The 19738-nt window shown below is 45.3% G+C and overlaps 3 protein-coding genes and 1 non-coding gene across 4 annotated transcripts; all 4 read right to left on the bottom strand.

The window, feature by feature from the left end:
- Window positions 1–1448: 1448 nt before the first annotated feature.
- F5B22DRAFT_280853 (fungal-specific transcription factor domain-containing protein) lies at window positions 1449–4839 on the bottom strand. The gene is made up of 3 exons (XM_047970285.1): window positions 4330–4839; window positions 3360–4255; window positions 1449–3297 (listed from the first exon to the last, which is right to left on the bottom strand). The coding sequence occupies exons 1-3, from the start codon at window positions 4581–4583 to the stop codon at window positions 1682–1684; spliced, it is 2766 nt and encodes a 921-aa protein (XP_047829230.1). The 5' UTR covers window positions 4584–4839; the 3' UTR covers window positions 1449–1681.
- A 3718-nt stretch (window positions 4840–8557) lies between these two features.
- Window positions 8558–8629, bottom strand: F5B22DRAFT_t126. Its single transcript has one exon. It is a non-coding gene; the product is annotated as a tRNA-Cys (tRNA).
- A 1943-nt stretch (window positions 8630–10572) lies between these two features.
- On the bottom strand, window positions 10573–13092 carry F5B22DRAFT_280782 (uncharacterized protein). The gene is made up of 2 exons (XM_047970284.1): window positions 12413–13092; window positions 10573–12337 (listed from the first exon to the last, which is right to left on the bottom strand). Exons 1-2 carry the CDS (start codon window positions 12646–12648, stop codon window positions 10828–10830), a joined length of 1746 nt encoding a protein of 581 aa, XP_047829229.1. The 5' UTR covers window positions 12649–13092; the 3' UTR covers window positions 10573–10827.
- Window positions 13093–13398: 306 nt separating this feature from the next.
- F5B22DRAFT_612752 (aldehyde dehydrogenase) lies at window positions 13399–16375 on the bottom strand. Its single transcript, XM_047975363.1, has 5 exons — window positions 15919–16375; window positions 15450–15863; window positions 14684–15313; window positions 14383–14623; window positions 13399–14257 (listed from the first exon to the last, which is right to left on the bottom strand). The coding sequence occupies exons 1-5, from the start codon at window positions 16003–16005 to the stop codon at window positions 14136–14138; spliced, it is 1494 nt and encodes a 497-aa protein (XP_047829228.1). The 5' UTR covers window positions 16006–16375; the 3' UTR covers window positions 13399–14135.
- Window positions 16376–19738: the final 3363 nt, after the last annotated feature.

Here is a 19738-nt window from a genome sequence, read left to right as displayed (position 1 = left end):
TCCTGTGCTCCTGAGAACGCTTAGGGGTGTTAGGGTGACGGATGGGGGCAAGAGTGGGCTTCATCACTGGACGTTACAAGGCTCAAGAGTAGCAGACGTCAAATTTCCAAGACATGTTATAACGATGGCCTGACTCTTCATCTTGGCCGTTTACCTAGCCTATAGCAAAAGGGTTGTCTTCAACTCGCCCTGTCTAACAAAAACGCTCCCATTTGCAGCTACACATCTCCTTGCTTCTTGGCTCTCTACGACGTCTTTCACTCTCTTATTGTCTCAGCAGCTTTTCCTTCCTTTAATTCTTCCCTATCTGTCATGATATCTACAGCTCTTTTTTGCTGGTAACCAGAAAGCCTATCTTAGATTATTTCGCAAAAAGCCTTTATTATACATGCCGGAGTTAATATTAAGGGCTAGATAGGGAAGCAGTTCATTTTATAATATTCTTAGTGCATGTATAGAAATAATGTTTGAAACCTGTATAAGCGAAAAATAAACGGGTTCAAGCAACTAACCCCAAGATACTTTTAGCCTTTTAAGGTTATTGCTCTTAGAGCTTAAGATTTCTGTATATAAAGCATTGCATATTGAGATATTCCCCTACAGTTGCCAAAATCTGGGTATAGCCTAAGAAACGTCTACCTTATTTCTGATTGCAAGCTGCTTCAGCTTCCCCACCATCATCCGACCCCAAGCCTAATCTATGTTAATAACATTTAGGGCTGTGTGCTTTAATCCAAATAAGTTGTTGTTGTATCATGACGAAGCAACTTAGCAAACTCATCTTGACAAGCGAAGTCGTTATATAGACTGGCAAATATACTTGAAACAGACAAGAAGCATCACCTTGGGCATTACATGCCTGACTCGTGCGGGGAAAGATATAACATACCCGGCAATAGTTTCCGCCTAATCACCTGGGCCCAGCGTATTCGACAAGGTTGCAGACCATACAAGCAGACCCTGCTTGATCCTAACTGTCGTGGTCCTTGCTGTAACCTCCACATCTAGCAACAAGAGTGACCTGAGCGACGGCTGAGCGGTAACCTGGGGTAGTGATTTGTCCCGATTGTTTTCCCAAGAAGAAAAAATGACCGCTAGACTGTAAGAAGATATTGGTGTGCGGCAGAATGGCCTGATGCAGTATGCTATGCTAGACGAAGAAGGCAGGACAAGACATGAGGCCAATATGCAGCCGTGGGAAACTGCAGGGATGGTAACACGCTGGGGTAAGGTGAGAATAGGAAACATCCCTACATGCGCCAAGTGTCCCTTGAGTTTGCTATGCCAGTTTGTCTACCAAGTATGGGGTATGGGGTAGATATGTGACAACTCTAGCTTTAGAGGCGATATTGATATACGATTGGTCACAATGCTCAGCAATCAAAGTTGCTAGAGACACCCGAGCACACCCCGATACTACTTCATTACTTGTGGAGTATTAAACCAAATGCTTTTAGATATTAAAATTCCATTACAAGCTAAGGCTTGGCACATAGCTAGCTAGCTCTGTCGCGTGTCTCATCAATTTTTACCGCATTTATGTACATGAACAGTTAATAGTAAAACACGAAAACAAGAATAGGTATCTGTCGCCCGCATCCCGCTTTGTTCCATACTTGAGCGCCGCGTGGTGCCTAAAATCAAAAATTAAAATAATAGAAAGTAAAGATGAAATCAGATATCACAGTCTCAGATAATCTAGTTCGTAGTTGCGACGCTGGGCGATAGTATCAGTACTCGAGTTGCTGAGCTCCGTATTCTCAGTGAAGACGCTAGATCTCCTCTCGCTGGTCATCCACCCAAGGCTATCGGCGGTTTCGCCCTTACCCTCTACTATATTCTCGCCATCAAGCTCAGAACCCAGGGCCACGCTCAAATCACCATTTTGGCTGGCAATTTTGGGTTCGTGGCGCGGAGTGGCAGATTCACCTATCCAGTCCGGCATCTGTGAATCCAAGTCTGCGCTCGTCTGTTGAACAAGACCTGCTGCGTGAAGACTGTGAAGACCCCAACCTTTGGCCGACGGGGCAAGTCGGAGGTAGTTGTCAGAAGTGTAAAGGACAGAGTGAGTGGAGTACATGTCATCAGTACCTATGGAATATAGCGATCCCAGATTGGTGAACGACTCAGGTGAATCGGGAAATCTAGGAGTGAGATTGGACATGAGATTCAATTGCTCTCTGTTAGGGTAATGGCTATAGGGTGGACTTGGCGGTGCATGGGGCTGTAGCCTAGGTCGAGTCGCTCCGGGTTGCTCATAAGCGGGAAACAACTGTCCTCCGATGCAGAAATCCCTGTTCGTCGGAAACGAGGAATAAACATTGGAGTCCTTAAACTGGAGTAGCCCGTTTTGTTCCCAAGGGTTGCCATAGCCGTTCTGAGGGTCGCGCATATTCAAGTGTAGCTGTGCGCGAGCCATTTCTATTAGATCACCTTGGCGGATCGCCGGCTGGCACGAACGGCTCATGTCCCGGATTATGTCGGTTAATACTTCGAGGGATGAGTGATAGAGTCTTCGGTCAGTCTCAGTCTCACACTGAGCGATCGCAGCAAGCAAGGCGATAGAAGCGATTGTTGCCGGTTGTAAGCTTGTGCAGCATATTTTTCCGATGTCGCACCTTTTCTTAGACTGAGAGACTATCGAAGAGAATTGAAGTGCCGCTTCTGTGCATATCTTGCGTGCCGACTTGGGGCAGTTGCTGGCTTGAGGGGTTTCCTCATTAGCTGCTGGTCTGCGATCTCTACGAGAGCGATGCAACAGTATTATGATAGCGTAGTATTGCTTGTGAAGAAGGAAATAGCTGCAAGGAGCAGTTATGGCGTTTTCTGGTTCCCAGCTCAGGTGACTGGGAAGCCGCCGATACCAGTCGTGAAGCTGCTGGTCGAGTAATATCTCTGTGGAATCATCTTCATCCGCTGCATGGATTGGGAACGAGTCGCTCCTGTCTAGTCCACCGTTGCGTCCAACCCTAACTCTATGATCGAAATTAGAAGTAGCTAAGCTCATCAGCTCAAAAAATTGCTTATGAATTTCTTCGTCAACCATCTCTGTACCGGTTGGTATATAGGGCGTATGCCCAAATGATTGAGTTGTGAAGACAGTCGCTTTAGACAAGTCAAAATCTATGTGGTGACTTGTAATGCTTGTTGCCCGCCCTTGAAACAGTGACCAATATTTGTCATAAAGAACACATGCCTTCATCGCTCTTCGTCGTACGCGGACTTCTTGGTCGGATAGTTGAATAGTACTGCAGTCGATGTGTAGGCCCATATCAAAGGCTAAACGGCTGGCCATTCCTATAATATCAAATATTAGAGTTCTGTTACCCCCTGATTTATGCCGGACTCCAAAGACTCACCGGCATACATCCAACCTATGTTGTCCCTACCAACGCCGCACTCAAGATCTCCTAGAAGCAGAAGCGACTGTATACTGGGAATACCCGTGGGTCTCTCCAAATCAACCTCGAGCATAGATTTAGCTTCTCTGTGTATAGCGCTCTCGTGATTTCCCACATTTATCCTGGCAACATCGCAACGATCCTTGTCGGCGAACCGCCAGCCTAAAGCTAGCATTATAACGTGCAAAAACGATGAGTAGAACCGGGGTCTCTCGGATCCTCTGTCTGCCTCAAAACACTCCCTATCGACAACTTGGAAAACACTATTGTGGTGCTTCCAGAAATTATGCATCAAGTAGTCATATGTTTTCGGTGTGAGCGATCGGATGATACGTTCTGCTCTGCGGACCTGGCCTGATGACTCTCCCACATCGTATCTGCTAAGGGAACCAGTGAATATGTGAGGGGCTGAAGAAGAGCTGGGATTTAGTTTCCTTGGAAGTTGATCGTGCGAGAGATCGCCGTCACAAAAGAGCAAGTGATCTAAAAGATCTTCCTGTTCGAGACCTGGCCTGTGAGCTTGTGAATAATCCATTTGAAGAGATTCTTTGCGTGACTGTGACGCAGTAGTGCTTATAAGGTCCTCTATAGGACTCTCAGACATGGCGAAGTCTTCATGTGAGTATGGCGGGGATAGTATGTGTTGATGTCTTAAACTGGCGTCTGATTTCGAGCGTAGTCGAGCTTCACTAGCTGGCGAGCGAGAATCATCTCCTGAGCTTGTGGACTGTGCTTCATGTCTTGTCACAGGCGGGTGAGTGGCAGGTGGAATAGCTACACCCTTCTCTTCTAGCATGCTTTCTAACATGCCAATTCGAGCGGATAGAGACGATACGTATGCTTTGGATATGGGTCTAACTGCATCATCAACATTACTGGTCTCTTATAGTCCCAGATGGTATGTTCTGAAAAGGAAAAAGCTTCTCACCTACGACGCTCATCGTCCATTCTTATTACACATTCTGTCCCAGATCGCTTGCATTGTGTACACTCTGACGCTCCCTTGGGAACTACACATCGAATACGACGATCCCTGCAAGAGTAGCAGGCGACAGAAGCTCGGTGTCGAATGTGCTGCTTGCTGTTTCGTCTTATAGCATCGGTACGCTGGGAGACGTTCTCCTGGTGGGAGATGTCTATCTCCGATCCATCACCCACTTCTTTATTATTCGAAGCTGCCATTTTCTTGAGTGTCGTTGTGATTGAATGGCGTTTCGATTGCTCAAAATCGACACTACAGGAAAACAAGAAAGTGCCATCAGGTCCCGGGCAAACCGACCTCGGATTAGTGAGAAGCCATCACGCGTGGAAAAGCGAATGTCTAAGTACTGTAGGTACTGGATGGTCTGTCTATATGGAGCCTCCGTTCCCCCACAAAGAGCTTACCCAACATAACGAAGTTGATGGGTCTTCTCCACGCCGCCTCCACGCTTACCCCCATCCTTGGCCCCCCATTTACTCAAGTTGCCAACAAGGCAAATCCTTACATGGACTTACCTTAGTCGTCACCCCAGGGCCCACGACTACCAGGCCTACTGTACGCGGAACCTGGAGTGCGCCTCGCAAGTGCTAGCCTCCTAATGGTGTGGTTGGTTGAAAGAATTTTCTACAGCGCCGCACGTATCCTAGATAGGAATACTGGGCTATTAGTGAGAAGTTCATAAGCGCCAGTAGCACTGCAGTGGGCCTGATTCTTGGTTGAAACGGAGGGAGAGTCTTGCAGGAACGCATGGGATGGAGTGCGGGACAGACTACTATGTATGGTACGCACCATCACGTAGCAATACCGAACTAGGAATTTACCGGTGGGCGGAATAGACGCAGTACATACCTCGAAGTCATGAAGACTCCCCATACCTCAGCGCAATCGTACTGTAAACACTCGGCCATTGCAACCGATCTTATTGCAATTCAATATTCTCGTATGGCCCTTGGCTTATTCCATCGTTCGCGGGGTGGACTTGGACGAAGAATAATGTACATGTAAGCTCCGGGTTCCGCTCTTGACCTGGGGTTTTCCCTGTTATGTGTCTTATAAACGTGGAAACGGCGGATACCAGCATGTGTTAGAGCATGAAAGCCGGGGTGGATCGGTGCCGGCTGACCAGCACTACTCCACTAGGGCGCAGAATCGGCTTGTCCATCGGCTTCATCAAACGGGATTACTGTAGGTTTTGACTGCGGACTGTGGAGGATAGGTACGCGCGGTTGAGGCAGCACCAGCTGCCGACACTGATATGTGGTAATCTAACGTTCATGGTTTATTGGAACAGTCATAATGCAGTTGGAGTTTGACCTAGATGAAAGGAGCGAGCTGCATTGAGCACATGCTTGCAAAGAGAGATGCTAATTACCTAAATAGTCATACAAGATAACTAGTATTCTGATGGCAAGTTCTTGCGCAAATTGGCCATACATTTACACAGAACACTATACGTACGTGTACGATCGCAGCGTCGTGGTAGTGCTCATAAGATGAACCTACTCTTTCATTCAGTTCCGTACTAGGTACAACATGTATTGTAAATATGTATAATGAATATATGGCACACTATGAAATACCATAATATCGAGGATTCAACACCTTGCACCGCCAGGGTACCCCATACTGTTAGGCTTCTTTGGGAGCAGCAAGTCAGGATCGCACATCGAGTCCTCCAATCCTGACTCGTTAGATCAGCCCGGGCAACCCGGTGCGTTCTAGACTAGATAGTCCCAGCCCCGATCTCCTCACAAAGTCGTCACGTGCAGGAGGGCAGGACGACAGGCATGTGATGACCAGTGGACAGTTCAATCCTTGCCGCCCCTTCTTTACATGCAAGCTCGAAACCAACAGCTGCCGAAATCTTCTACTCTCGCCCAGGCACTACTGCTCTTGGCGAGTCTAAGACCTCATTTCCAGGTTATTCCCGGCAACAGTAGTCCTCTGCAAGCTTCCACCTAAGCTCATACGGTGGCTTTGGCATATTAATCAAATTGTTTTGAAAACGTGGTGCTATGGTAAGGCAAATAAGTTCTGGTTAACTACATTAGAATCAACTCGATCTTGGTTGAACTGATTGCATTGCATCTCGATAGATCTTGAGGCTTGAACTACACTAGTTCAAGTTCGAACCTCAGGCTAAGATTAATACATATATGTAGTTAGTCTCCCACTACTTTATACAATAGACCACTTCCCTTTTTCCACGAATGAGAAGGCGAATCGTAAGCCAGCAGGCTCGATATTTGCCTTCGTCACTGGTTATATGTGATAGTGTGTGCCGAATGTGCCTCGTGTCGAAGCACTTGAATAGTTGATAGGGACCACACGTATTTTTAGACGCGAGCGATCAATTGTAGAAAGCGGGATGACTACGTAGTAGCACATGGGTGCGACCCATAAATTACTCAAGATATGGAATAGTGCTCCTCCAGGCTCAGGCCGAATTCCTGTATAGCGCGTGTGGATCGATTGTAACGTCGAATGCTTGCTATTCCCGACGAGAGGGATCCGATGATAGGGATTCGGGGCACATCGTGAATGACTTTACCGATATATACATACTCGCTTTAGAATTAGTTCATAAGAGCATAAAAGGCATCTTGGCATGACGAATGATTTTTTATCTTCGCTGCCGTATCCCGTGAACCATGATAATATTGAAGAATTGTTCCATGCAATGCGTAATACAGGAGTGACTCGAATGGGCATGAAGGTCTTGATCGCGTGTCTCATATGATCGTGCCACCCTACTTACTAAGCCTTCAGCTGAAAGTATACATCTAGTGACGAGTGAAATTAAGCAACGATAACTCACGGAGAATTGGACGGAATGTGTCACGTTGATTACACTAAACCTTTCCTTAAGGGGCGTTGCCACTCTCTAAGGTCTGATCGGGAAACAGTTTCGATAGTCCTATTGCGCATGCTGACTCTATGCTGCTAAGGGGAGCTAGGTAGATAGTTCCAGACTCGGTCTTTAAACACCAAAAAGTCAATGAGCCTTAGTAAGTACATAAAAAATACACTATAATCCGTGCCACATGGCACTCTTGGTAGATTCCCCCCTGGAAAGTACACGACTACTGGTGTTACACGGTGATAAGTCCACCCCTTTTGGTGGTTCAGAAACTCGTATTCCATACTGAGTTTACATAAATTGACTTGATAGAGCATCCATCGTCATGTTAGTCACGATATTGAGTTGCCTACAGCTTAACGTACTGCTACCCACATGTCTAGAACAGAAATCTATTACTATGACTCTATCAAGGTTTGCGTGACTGTCTCAAATGGCTTGCAAATTTGCCGGTGCCAATTGTCCTATTCCCCCTCTGGCCGCAGGCAATTTAAGAGACATTACATCGCTAACGCTTTCGGAGGTGATTAAAATTCGGGGCTATTGACCTTATTCCTCGTTCTGGTCTCCAAGCACCAAATTATACGGTCTCTGGGTTTAAGCGTCTAACTGCTCAATGCTGGTATAAAAAGGCAGTGAGGACAATGGTGTCGTATTGCTTAGACGTCTGATGAGCGCACTCATTAGCCATACAAGCGTTAGGATAGCAAAAAAAGCCCATGATTAAAAAGTAAGTGCAGATCTCATGACTATCTATTCGTGTTATTGATAACATCTAGCGGCACTCACAGTTAACCTATTGACTCACTGATGAAGGCTTCATAAGTTTAATCTAGGCTATGTTGCACCGAGTTACTGGTGCCGCTCACGTAATAGCATCTGATATCAATGTTATTCATTACCTATAGGCGTCGTAGAATGCCTGTCAATATCACTGATGGCGCCGTGAGAGCCACGAGATGTTGAAAAAGGACTGAGAGGGGGTCGCTGAGGAGTGTGAAACCATAGGTAATATAATGGGGCGGATTCCAACAATGGATAGGGATCACAACTTAACTCAATGTCTTTAATCATCTTAGGCAAGTCAGGAAAATAGGGATGAAATATAAGATAAGAAGGAAAAGAATTAAATAAAAGTATTATACGTTTTTAAAAACGACGCTGTTAGATGTATGATGTTTACAGCAATAATAGGTAGAATATGTATTTACGCATTACTACCTCACGTTTAAAGTGGCTATCATGGATTAAAAAACCATCCATTAACACGATAAAAGGGAAAAAGCAAGTGTTAAACGTTAAACTAATTTATAGAGGACCGAATGGGAATTGAACCCATGACCTATGGAACTGCAGTCCATTGCTCTACCACTGAGCTACCAGTCCTTTCCAGACAAGTCTCATTTGTTGGAAATCGCATATACAGCTTTCTACTTATACTGCTGGATTGAGATTAATTATATAAGAGTGAGTTCTGCTCAGGTAGTAATTAAACCCCGGCTACAAGATGTAAAGGCTTTTCCATGACCGCTCTGGTTGGTTTAACTAAGAAACTTAAGCATTAAAGAATAAAACGAGTAGTTAAACGCTTTTCGTATATATTGCTAGCAGGTCATTGTAAACATTGAGTTGATAACCGACGCCGACTGGGGCAGCATATTTTTGTTTCGTTTCACACCTTCGAAGAGATAAGATGAGCGGAACCATGGGTGCCGCCGAAAGTGCCAGAAGACCCAAGAGATCAAAATAATCAAGAGTTCTGTCACAGTACTCTCCTGCTGTGATTGCAAGTAAATGTTCTTATTGCACAAGGAGGGAAGTTCTAATTCCTACTCCTTATTCCCTTATTTGGCTTTATATGCACTATTCCTTGGTCTATGCTGTACTTTATTAGGGTTGGCATGACCTCCAAAACAAGTAGATAGTTGCTCCTCCACGCATTGGTTTTGGAGTTCTTTATAAATCATATTCAAGATGTGGCTGGAGAAACTATCTCTGACTATTAGTAATTGTTGGCATATATAGCAGTAGTACTAGGTATTCGAGTACCCGGTCCATCTGTTTTTACTCACAGTAATTAACATTAAAATACGATCATGGGCAGCGTTCTTCTTAATTGTGGAAATCAACTAACTATAGACCGAAACAGTGCTGGACGGCTGCGAATAAAGGGAGTGACAATGGCTGCGGTGATTAGTATATATGCTCTAATTACAGCGATTGTAACACCATTATGGCGCAAGTAACTCACCAGAACCACTGAAGATGCCGTAATTTTCTCCGACAAGCTTACTAACCAGGAAATATATGATAGTTGTGGTGCTGATAATCCAATAACGTCTGGGCTCTGTGGTGGTTGTGGATGTAGTTGCCACTAATTATTACGTAGTTCCGGAGCGCCGTGTGCCCTGTGTTTACTCTAGGTAGGTTCTAGGGATATTGTCCCACGTTAGCATAGCTCTGTTATGCTACGTTAAAAATAGGTCTTGGGACATCGTTACAAGTCTTCGGAGGGGCGTCACAATCATAGTCGTAAAATCCTTTCGTACAGGACTAGTATAATATTGACGGCGCACTTGGAGATCAAGAACCATATTGCAATCGAGTATCTGCTGCCAGCTACTCAGATACAAACTAACCGAGAGAAAAAGGTCAGGCACTTGAAAGGCTTTCCGCATTCCACCGGCTCAGGCGTGTACTAGTATGTCCATATAGCGAGAAATCGATATACAATATGGAAACAAGAAAAATAAAACATACAACACCAGGGATTCGCTGGTCGTCACCGACCCAACTACTAATCTGGCAGTATCTGACTTAGCTCAGGGGGAGCAGACGGGACCCCGCGTTCTCCAGATCTTATGGTCGTATGTATTAAAAGTGTTCAATGAATGCTACTATAAAGGACGTGTAAGTGTCTATCAGAGTCATGTGGGGGATAAGCATCAAGGTTGCTTGCAGGAAACCGGTCTCGCAATGTTCAAGAGACGAGTAGGTAGCTGGATGTGCACCCATAGTATTCGAGATGTCCACATGTGTTTTAGCAGGTAGTAAGCGGCATGTGATGCGTTCCATTTGATCCTTCGAAGGCTTGATCGTGTTTCATAGGGTTTTATTTGTGAATGCAGATTGGTGTCCGCACCTTCTATCAGGAAAACGTAGTGGCCTCTTGAATGTTATCATTTGTCTTGAAAGAAGAGAAATACTAGCTTCCATACGCTAGAATATCAGAATCGGTAGAATTGAAAATATCTCCTTGTCAAATGTATGTACTTATAGGACAGTGGAACTGGCGCATTTAGCCGTTAGCCCAGCTCCTCGTATGAGAAAACATGCTACATGAACATGCATGTAACACACTTAGTCATAACAACTCAAAGGACGAAAATTGATTAGAGTTAGCGTTACTCAAGAGGAAGTGTCTTATGCAGGCAGCACCTATTCAACTCAGCTATAGAAGATGGCTGGCGATACCCTTTCCCAGGTCAATCATCTTCATCGGCTACAGTTGTTGAGACACTGAGTTTGTGTATTAGATGTTTTCAATAGTTGTATATATAGGTTTGACCTGCTTGATGATGTGCTCAAGAGTACTTGACCAATGTACGTTCTTTGACCGTGCCACTCTCCGTGAGCAACTTTCTCTGCCCAGCGGTAGAAAGAGGGGGGCTATCGTCATGCTCGCGGATGTAATATGCCCAGTCAGCCGTTTCGTCGAGTTCTGTCTGTGAGTACCCATTTCCTAGCCATGCGAAGCGGTTGCCGGAATAAGATATATCAAAGTCGTCGAGACGAAGATTTTTGCACGCTTCGACATAGTGAAGCGTGCTCCCCGGCCACAAGGCAGTAACCTGTCCGTTGCCCCTGTTTTTGTACCACGAATGACAGTCATCCACCCACACTGTCTGCTTCATAAAGTGGTTTTTGTACTGCACAAAGTCTTGGACGGCCTCTTCTTTCGGCATGAACATCTTCATATTGGTGGTCTGATACTGGTCGACAAACCTGCAAATCCAGTCTGCCTGGGCCTCGACGCCATAGAGAACAGGACCATTGCCGACAGGGGAATTAGGCCCTAATACAGTCATATAGTTCGGGAACCCTGCAACAGCCACGCCTAGATATGACTGGGGATCCGTCGCCCATTTATCTTGCAAATTCTCTCCCGTGTGTGAGACGATAGGGAAGCGAGGCCGGAAGCTCGTATCAAAACCAGTAGCACAGATAAGTATGTCGACGGCGTACTCTTTGCCGTCATCACATAAGCAGCCGCGCTCTGTGATCTCCTTGATTTCTCCGCAGACAACTTCAACATTGGGCATAGTCAGAGACTCTAGATAATTGACACCCGGTGTGAGTCGACGGCACCCAAGGCTGAATTTGGGAGTTAGTTTCGATATCAGGTTCTCATCTCTAATCTTTTCCACCATTTGACCATTCACATAAGTTTGGGTATCCTGTTGTATCTTGTGATTCTTCAGGAACAGGCCGAATGATCCATTGAGGCCATTCTCGATAGTTTTTCGATACTCGAGCAGAGCGCCAGGCTTATTTTCGAAAGTAGACCTTTCTTCCTCGCTGAATGCACGTTGCTCAAGACCAGCGGTCGGCGAAACCCATGCGGGATTGCGAATAAATGTAGTGACTTTGCTGCATTTGTCTCGAATCGCAGGTAGGACTTGGATGCCCGACGATCCATTGCCGATAAGACCAACATGCTTTCCCTCTAACTCAACGGATTGGTCCCAATGGGCTGTATGCAAGCGGATTCCCTTGTAGTTGTCTAGACCCGTAATGTCAGGCCAGCGCCAGTGATTAAGGATACCACCCGCATTGATGAGAATGTTGCAGTGATCGGTAATCAACGCATCATTAGCCGTATCCTTGACCCGTATCTCGTATCCTGCTGTGTCGCTTTTCCAGTAGGCCCCAATAACTTGGTGTTGTAGACGGACATATCGCTGTAGGTTATACTTTTGGGCGAATCCTTCAAAGTAGCCGTACGCCTCTTCGGCAGGAGGGTAAACTGATGACCAGTCACTTTTTGGCTCAAAACTCCAGGTGTAGTTGTGTGCCGGGACGTCACAGGCACACCTGATTTAGTTACGTGTCAGGGGTCTCAGAGTCTTGGCTTATGTGATATGACTAAATGATAAAATCTATACTTACCCTGGATACCTATTCTCGTACCATGTCCCTGCTACAGCTGGATTCTTCTCATACACTGTGAAGCTGATATTCTGAAAGTCCTTCTGAAGTTTGTAAGCTAGGAGGAGACCTGATGCTCCAGCTCCGATGATCACAATGCGCATGTCCTTCTCGGCATGAATAGGGCCTTCTAGCCGCTTGCTGGCATCGTGACCGGACGGTGTATCGTCGAAATGAAAGGCTGGCTGGTCTGCCATCTTGAATGATGCAGAAGATGCAAGCTTCAGAGCAAGGTTGGCTTCTCTTCAACGAAGGCTATGTCCAAGGAAATACTGCTCTTTCGTAAATCTATGCAGCAGCATTTGAGGGGTGACCACCAGGGATTAAATATCATTATATCTAGCAGCAACTATAGGCCTTTGTATATGCAACTAGCAATGCTACTTCAACTATGGCCTTAGTAATATGTCGCGATTCGGTAGGTGCTCTTCGAGGCCACGAACCCACGAACCCACCGGAAGCTCGCCCCATTGAGAATTACTAGCTAGAATGCTGCTTGGATAGAGCATTGTTGATAGGCGTCAGTCCACACAGCCTGAAAATTACCAGCCCAGCCTGAGGATTATTTTACATCGTCAAGACCAGGCGAGATTCGCGGATGTGTTGTCATTTGGGTTCCATGATATCACCCATCCCATCCCCTATCCGCTTTTCTGCACTGCCCGGGGTTTAGGTAGGCTTTTGCTGGCAGGCTGCAGTGTAAGTGTTGAAGCTAAGGCTCGTTGGTGCCATTGATGCCGAACCTGCATGATAAATGATTCATGTAGACAGACACGAATCAGGAATAGTCACCCATATTAGCGGCGGGATCGCATTCATGACTCGGGATTATACAACTGTACCATTGGACTAAGTTCCCTAGCCGGGGTAGATGGCTTGGCATTTGCTGGTTCATCGACATGGAGCTCACGGCATGGCAGATAACAGCATAAAGCTGCCCTGTTTTAGTTCAATGTTGCCAATTTCTCATCGGCTGCCGAATGGTTTATATACTGGGTAAATACGTCGCCGAGGAACAATCAGATAGATATGCTGGTCGGGGAATATTTAGTTACTTGCTGGGGTTTGCTGATAGGTTGCTTTGGTGATCTCACGAAGGAAGTTGCTTGCTACTCGCCAACAAGGAAGCTGCATAATAACGGCAAGAATTCACACTCATAATTGCTACATGTTGTCTTATTGAGTATGAAGGACGATGTAGAGTCGTCTCATACCTTTGTTGCGCCGAGAGCCAAGAACAGCCATGTGGGTATCGTACGGAGGGCTGTAGATGCTGAAAGCGCCGAACGCGCTAAACGCGCTGGAGAAGGGTTTGGTGATATCCAGTACTATGTACGAGAAGAGCTCCGCGTGAGGCTACACACAGATAGACAGACAACAAAGAAGTTCCGAAGAGCAGTAGACTGTATACTTAGTAGACATGAACCTATTCTAGCCTAATGAGATTCCGTACTGAGCTTGATAAAAAGTTACTGTTACGATATCATGTCAAATCCAAGCCCTTGCCTGAGACCTTATCAAAGTAAGTGAGACCCCGGCCAAAAAATACAGATTCTTCTCCTAGCTCACTCATCGCAGAGGATGGTTCAGCCATATGCTTTTCCTCATACAGATTGAACGGAGTCATTCTAGCCGTTTTCGCTTCCGGTTGGCCTTTTCCAGCGCTACCCTGTCCCCAAGCCCCTTAATACGTTAAGTTGACCATGATCGTCTTCGGCTCCGTATATGTCCGCAGTACATGGATTCCGTTCTCACGACCCGTACCACTTTCCTTGGTACCTCCGAAGGGCGCGTTCACAAAAGCCACTGCACATCTGATGTCAGCTGTGGTCATCTTAAAGACGCTGTATCCCCAGACGTAGAGCCTACGCTAAGAGGGGTAAAAATATACTAAATGCTACAATTCAAGTAGGAGACATAAAAGTACTTACGGCTCATGCAGTTTACGCCGACCATACCGCTGTCTAATTCGGAAGAAATTCTCATCGCCCTGTTGATATCTTGTGTGAATACACCGGCCATGAGTCCATAATTAGTATCGTTAGCTTTGGCAATAATTTCTTCCTCCGTTTTGAATTTGTTGAGGATCGAAACGGGACCGAAGATCTCCTTCTTGCAAATCTCGGCATCCTCCGGAACGTCAGTAAAGACAGTAGGCTGAACAAAGTAGCCCTACAGCAATTGAAAAAGTCAGCACCTCCCGAATCCTGAAACGTTGGACTCGATACTGACCTGGTCGCCAACTCGCGAGCCGCCAGTCAGCAGTGTACCTTGGCTCCGGCCCCTTTCTAAGAAGCCTGAAACTCTGTCGAACTGCAACTTATCTACTATCGGACCCATTTGAGTCTCGGCTGCGTCCGGGTCACCAATAGCCTTACCTTGTTCCTCCATTGCCTTTTTATACCCTTCCAAGAACTTGTCGTAGATGCCTTCTTGGACGTACACCCGCGATGCCGCAACGCACACCTGGCCGGTGTTAAGACAGATGGCCCTGACACACCAGCTGATAGCGTTCTCAAGGTTCGCATCATCGAACACGACAGCGGGACTCTTGCCGCCAAGCTCCAGAGTAACCCGCTTCAGGTTGCTCTTCGCTGCCATTTCCTGTATCTTCCGACCAGTCGCCGTGGACCCGGTGAAACTGATCTTGCGCACCTTCATATGGCTTGCAAGGAGAGCTCCGGTTGTTCCATCGCCCGTAAGCACCTGGAACACGCCCGGCGGGAAGCCCGCTTCTTTGACAAGGGTTGCAAGTGCCAGTGAGCTGAATGGCGTCTTCTCTGATGGCTTGAGAATGAAGCAATTGCCGGTAGCAAGCGCTGGAGCGGCTTTAAAAGCGGCAACAGCTGTTGGGCCATTCCACTGTCACGATCGGAGTCAGATCATACATGTTCGAAACGTTATACAAATCAAAGAAGTACTTAGAGATCAAGATTCACAGATTGAGAATTCTATGAGCACGTGGAGAGGTAGATGATAGACCATCGGAATTACGTACCGGAGTAATACCCGCAGTGACGCCCAAGGGCTCATTCTGTACGATCTTCAGGAAACCATCGTCTTGAGGATAGGTTTCCCCCGCGAACTTGTCGCACCATCCCGCGAAATATCGGAACGTTTGAGCGCTTCCCCCAGTTTCCAGCGCCCCGATAGTCGAAAAGGGGGCACCCATACTTATCCGTGACAATTCGGCAAGATCGGAAGTGTATTGATCAATCAAGTCAGCGAGCTTCAATAGGAGGCCTCGCTTGACCATTCCTGGGGTCTTTTTCCATGCGGGAAAGGCTGCTTCGGCTGCAGCTACAGCAGCATCAACATCTTGCTCACCTGCGAGAGCTACATCATTGGCTAAGAGTGACCCATCTTTCGGATTATATACTTCCAACGTTTTTGTGCTCTTCGCAGCGACAAACTATACCTCGATTAGTACAGTGTACTTGGATACACTCATTGCGCCAATGACGCACCTCGTTGTTGATGAATAGCTGTTTGGGAAGATTAGACTTGCTCCATGGAAAAGTAGCATCTGTAGCAGATGCTTCTTGTTGAGCCATGTTCAAAAACACAAGTTGGATTCGAGAGGGAAAGCCGCTACTTTTTGGGACAAACTATTGATGCGATGCGCAAACAGCCGCTATATTTGTTTGATGATGATTGAGAGAAAGATGGGTACGCCTGAATAAATACACCATCGCGATGTCCGGGCCCCTCCATCCTCTTTGTATCACACACTCTTGTTGAACAGTACGAAGAATATTGCCTCGACACAGTCCGATCTTGAAAGTGGCTCGGACAATAAACTGTACCATGTACATTCAATACGACATACTCAGGGAGGTAGGTATACTATCCCGGCGCTTCCGCATGCCGTCACGACTAGTATTCTACAACTCGCTACATATCAAAGCCAATGCAAGCTATCTGATGACTTATTTACTCTTTCTGTAGTATGCCCACTATGTGATATGATCTTTCACTGTCTGTCTGCTTCCGTTTTGGTACCTACGCGGAGTTCGTCCTAATCAGAATGGTACGACTGTCTAGGCAATGCCGGGGTTTCCCTTCACACAGTGTACTCACGGAGATTCTCTGGGCGAATGAGAATGCTTTTGGTGTATAAGTTATGTTATATTACCAACGTTATTATGTACGAAGTGGAACCAACCTAACTGGACACGTTTGCTGACGTTATCTCTCCAAGTCTACAACCGTTTTTTTTTTTTTTTCTTTTTTAAGAAGAGTCAGGTCGTGTATGTGTGGGATTACTCTACATACCTAGTATCAGAGTCCAAAGCTTTATTGGTATGTGTTCTGTAGTCTTCGAAATGGAACTGACTAGGTTACATTAGATGATTCGCGGCATAGCGTGCCGTCCCGTTTGTATCCGGTGCAGGGAAGGCCGTCGCCAGAAGACCAGCGGGGAATCTACATTGGGCCAGATCGCCAAGCATCCGCACAACGCATAAAGCTGTTAACGCTTGCAAAGTAGGATCTACTACCTATGGTTTAGCATATTACCACCAGGTTCTACATTTGCTCCTCTACCTCTCCCTAGATAGAAAACACTCAAGCACTAGAACTCTAGTTTTGCAGTAGTTCCCGGGACTGGTTGTGATGGAAGCCAGAGGTTTGATCCTAACAAGTTGCTATGTCAACAACTCAACGGCTTGGAGAAAGCGGGGTGGAGTCGGGGTTCTACCCCTCTTAAGCTTATTCGTCTAATACTAGAAGAGGAAATACCGTGCCTTTTAGATAACCTACCTACCTACTATGTACTAGGGATGCAGGCCTCAGATGATTCACGTCCCTCCACCTCCTATGTCCATTAACTCCGCGCTAGAGAATGCCACCCAGCCGGTGCCTACGCATGTATCACTATGCGGGCAGAAACGTCATTTATCTGGTTCATTGCCTCGGTGAGCTGATAAGTCTGAAGATTGCATCTTCGGTTCGCGAGGGAGAAGTCGCGAAAGAGTCTATGCATGGAGATGATGAGTGCATGATAATTTCGTGGGACAGACTGACTACGAAGTGTAGGGGTGACAAAAACCCGGAATGACTATTTCAGGACTAGGCGGTATTCTACGGAGATAATAGTATGTCACTTAAAAAAAAAAAAAAAAAAGAGTGTCAGAGGGTCTATTTACCTAAGCGATATGTGCACTCGCTTAATTCAAGTTAGATTGGAATGATCATCCTAGATGCTAACCTACCTATATTCTTGTAATGCATACAAGAATCCTTTAAAGATTCAGAATCATGACCTTCTCTCAACGGCCTGCGCAGCTGTATGCTCCTACATCCCCCCCCAAGAGCATCTTTGGAATGACTACACTGTGTTGAAGACTGGGGGCTATTCGAACTACTCACCATGATGCACGCGGAATACTAGCATTTCTTTTTTGCCCAGGATCTCACAGTTGGCCTAGAGGCTAGGTCCAGTCATTATGTTCATGCCACCTTTGCAAGTGTTTAGAACTTAGTTATCAAGAAGAGAAGAGAACCTGTACCGCGACGAGCACAGGTACCGAGAGTTTCATTTTGCCTAGCATCATCCAATACTCGATACCAGCTTTCCTTAGGCTGTACGGATATTTCGGATTTTGTCACGTCATACCAAACTTAGAGCATAATCTCAGGGGATTTCTACTAACCAGATCCCTTAAAGGTCGCGGGCGTCATCGTTGACAGCTCGGGGGCCGGTTCACGTTGGCGCAGCTGTTGTCATACAGCCAAGGCCCCCTAGGCCACTTACAGCCATACGTATCCCTGGCGAAAGTGAAGCTATAAGCGATTGGATATACCGAGTCACAAGGTCAGATTGTTAGATGCATTGGAACCAACAGTTAAGGCAAAGGAGCCTAACAGGCCAGAATGAGCATAAATAGCTCAAGGAATCTCCCACTTTAAAGAAGGAGAGAAATCAAGACCCTAGAGACCCCTAGTAGATTATTACTGAATATGACTAAGTTCCAAGCCCTCTATAAGAACCCTTGTCACAGCTGTATGCTGAGCTCACAATGTTTTCCACGTCAGGATTTTTCATCGCAGCAAGATCTACGGGGATAAGTCCACGTTTATGTAATTACTAGTGTGTGATCATTAATTGGCAGGATTGTGAAAAGATTTAAGAGAGAAAGCCTTGTGTTACTGGGTGTATTGCACCTTGACCAACCAAATCCTTGGCTGTTGGTGGCTTGACTCGACTCTGTATACTACTGGTCTGCCAGCCCAGACCGCCCAGGTCTCAAGGGTCTGTTTCAAGAAGCGAATTCTGTATAACCTCACTTTCCAATATTGCCCAATATTGCCTGCATGTCCGGTATTTCAGATTCGTCCAATCCTGGAACGAGTCTGGGGCATAATGAAGTATTATAACGTTACGCAAGTAAGGCCGCAGAGCCTAGAAGACGGTCAATCTACCCAGAATATCCCGTTCGTTAAGGTCGATTTTTCATGTAAAGATCAGCTTCCGATAAACTAGCCAGCTATCTCTGCATATAGCGAATCGTACCAGCCGATAGATATCACGCTTTAAGCCCAGGTTCCAGTAATCGTTGTTGTTGTTGTTGTTCCATTTAACGCCAGGGGGTGCCCACGTAGCAGATACCTACAGAGCCTTCCGAAGGGCGTAGGGGCATATTAAACCTATCTAATAATTAATTAGTTATAGCATTATTCAACTAATCTAACATTAGGGCAAGCTATAAAGCTATTTACGCTAAGTTTCCTTCATTCTATTTTAAAGGTATGCTTAAATTATTTAAAGTTAATAGTTTATAGCTATATATAAAGGTTACCCCTTAAATTACTTTTAATGCTACATTTATAGTTAGCTTTTATATATATTAATATATTATAAAGAAAAGAAAAAAGTAAAAGAGTTATTTTATAATTAATATTCTATATACTTATAACTTTATAAAAAAATTAAAAGATTATTTAAAAATTAAATTCTTTATTTTATTAACCTAATATTCCTTTTCCCCTTTTATTTTATATTTTTAAATCTTTTCCTCCTTTTTTTTACTTTTCCTTATAATTCCCTTCCTTTTTATCCCTTATTTCCGTTCCTTTTTTTCCTTTATCCTTTTTCTATCCTTTTTTTTTTAATAAAGGGATTTAAAGTTTTTAAAAACCCTTATAATTATTATAAAGGCCTTAAAACGCTTTAAATCTTTATATAATATTAATATATATTAATTTTATTTATATATTTTATATAATTATATTATTAATTAATATAGTTAATTTTTAAAATATTTCTTTACCTTTTTATATTAAATA

Source organism: Xylaria bambusicola (genome assembly GCF_022495145.1).
Source record: "Xylaria bambusicola strain CBS 139988 unplaced genomic scaffold F5B22scaffold_31, whole genome shotgun sequence".
In the NCBI taxonomy this organism is placed as follows: domain Eukaryota; kingdom Fungi; phylum Ascomycota; class Sordariomycetes; order Xylariales; family Xylariaceae; genus Xylaria; species Xylaria bambusicola.
The sequence above is the reverse complement of the archived record's forward strand: the minus strand, read 5'-3'. Positions and strand labels throughout refer to the sequence as shown.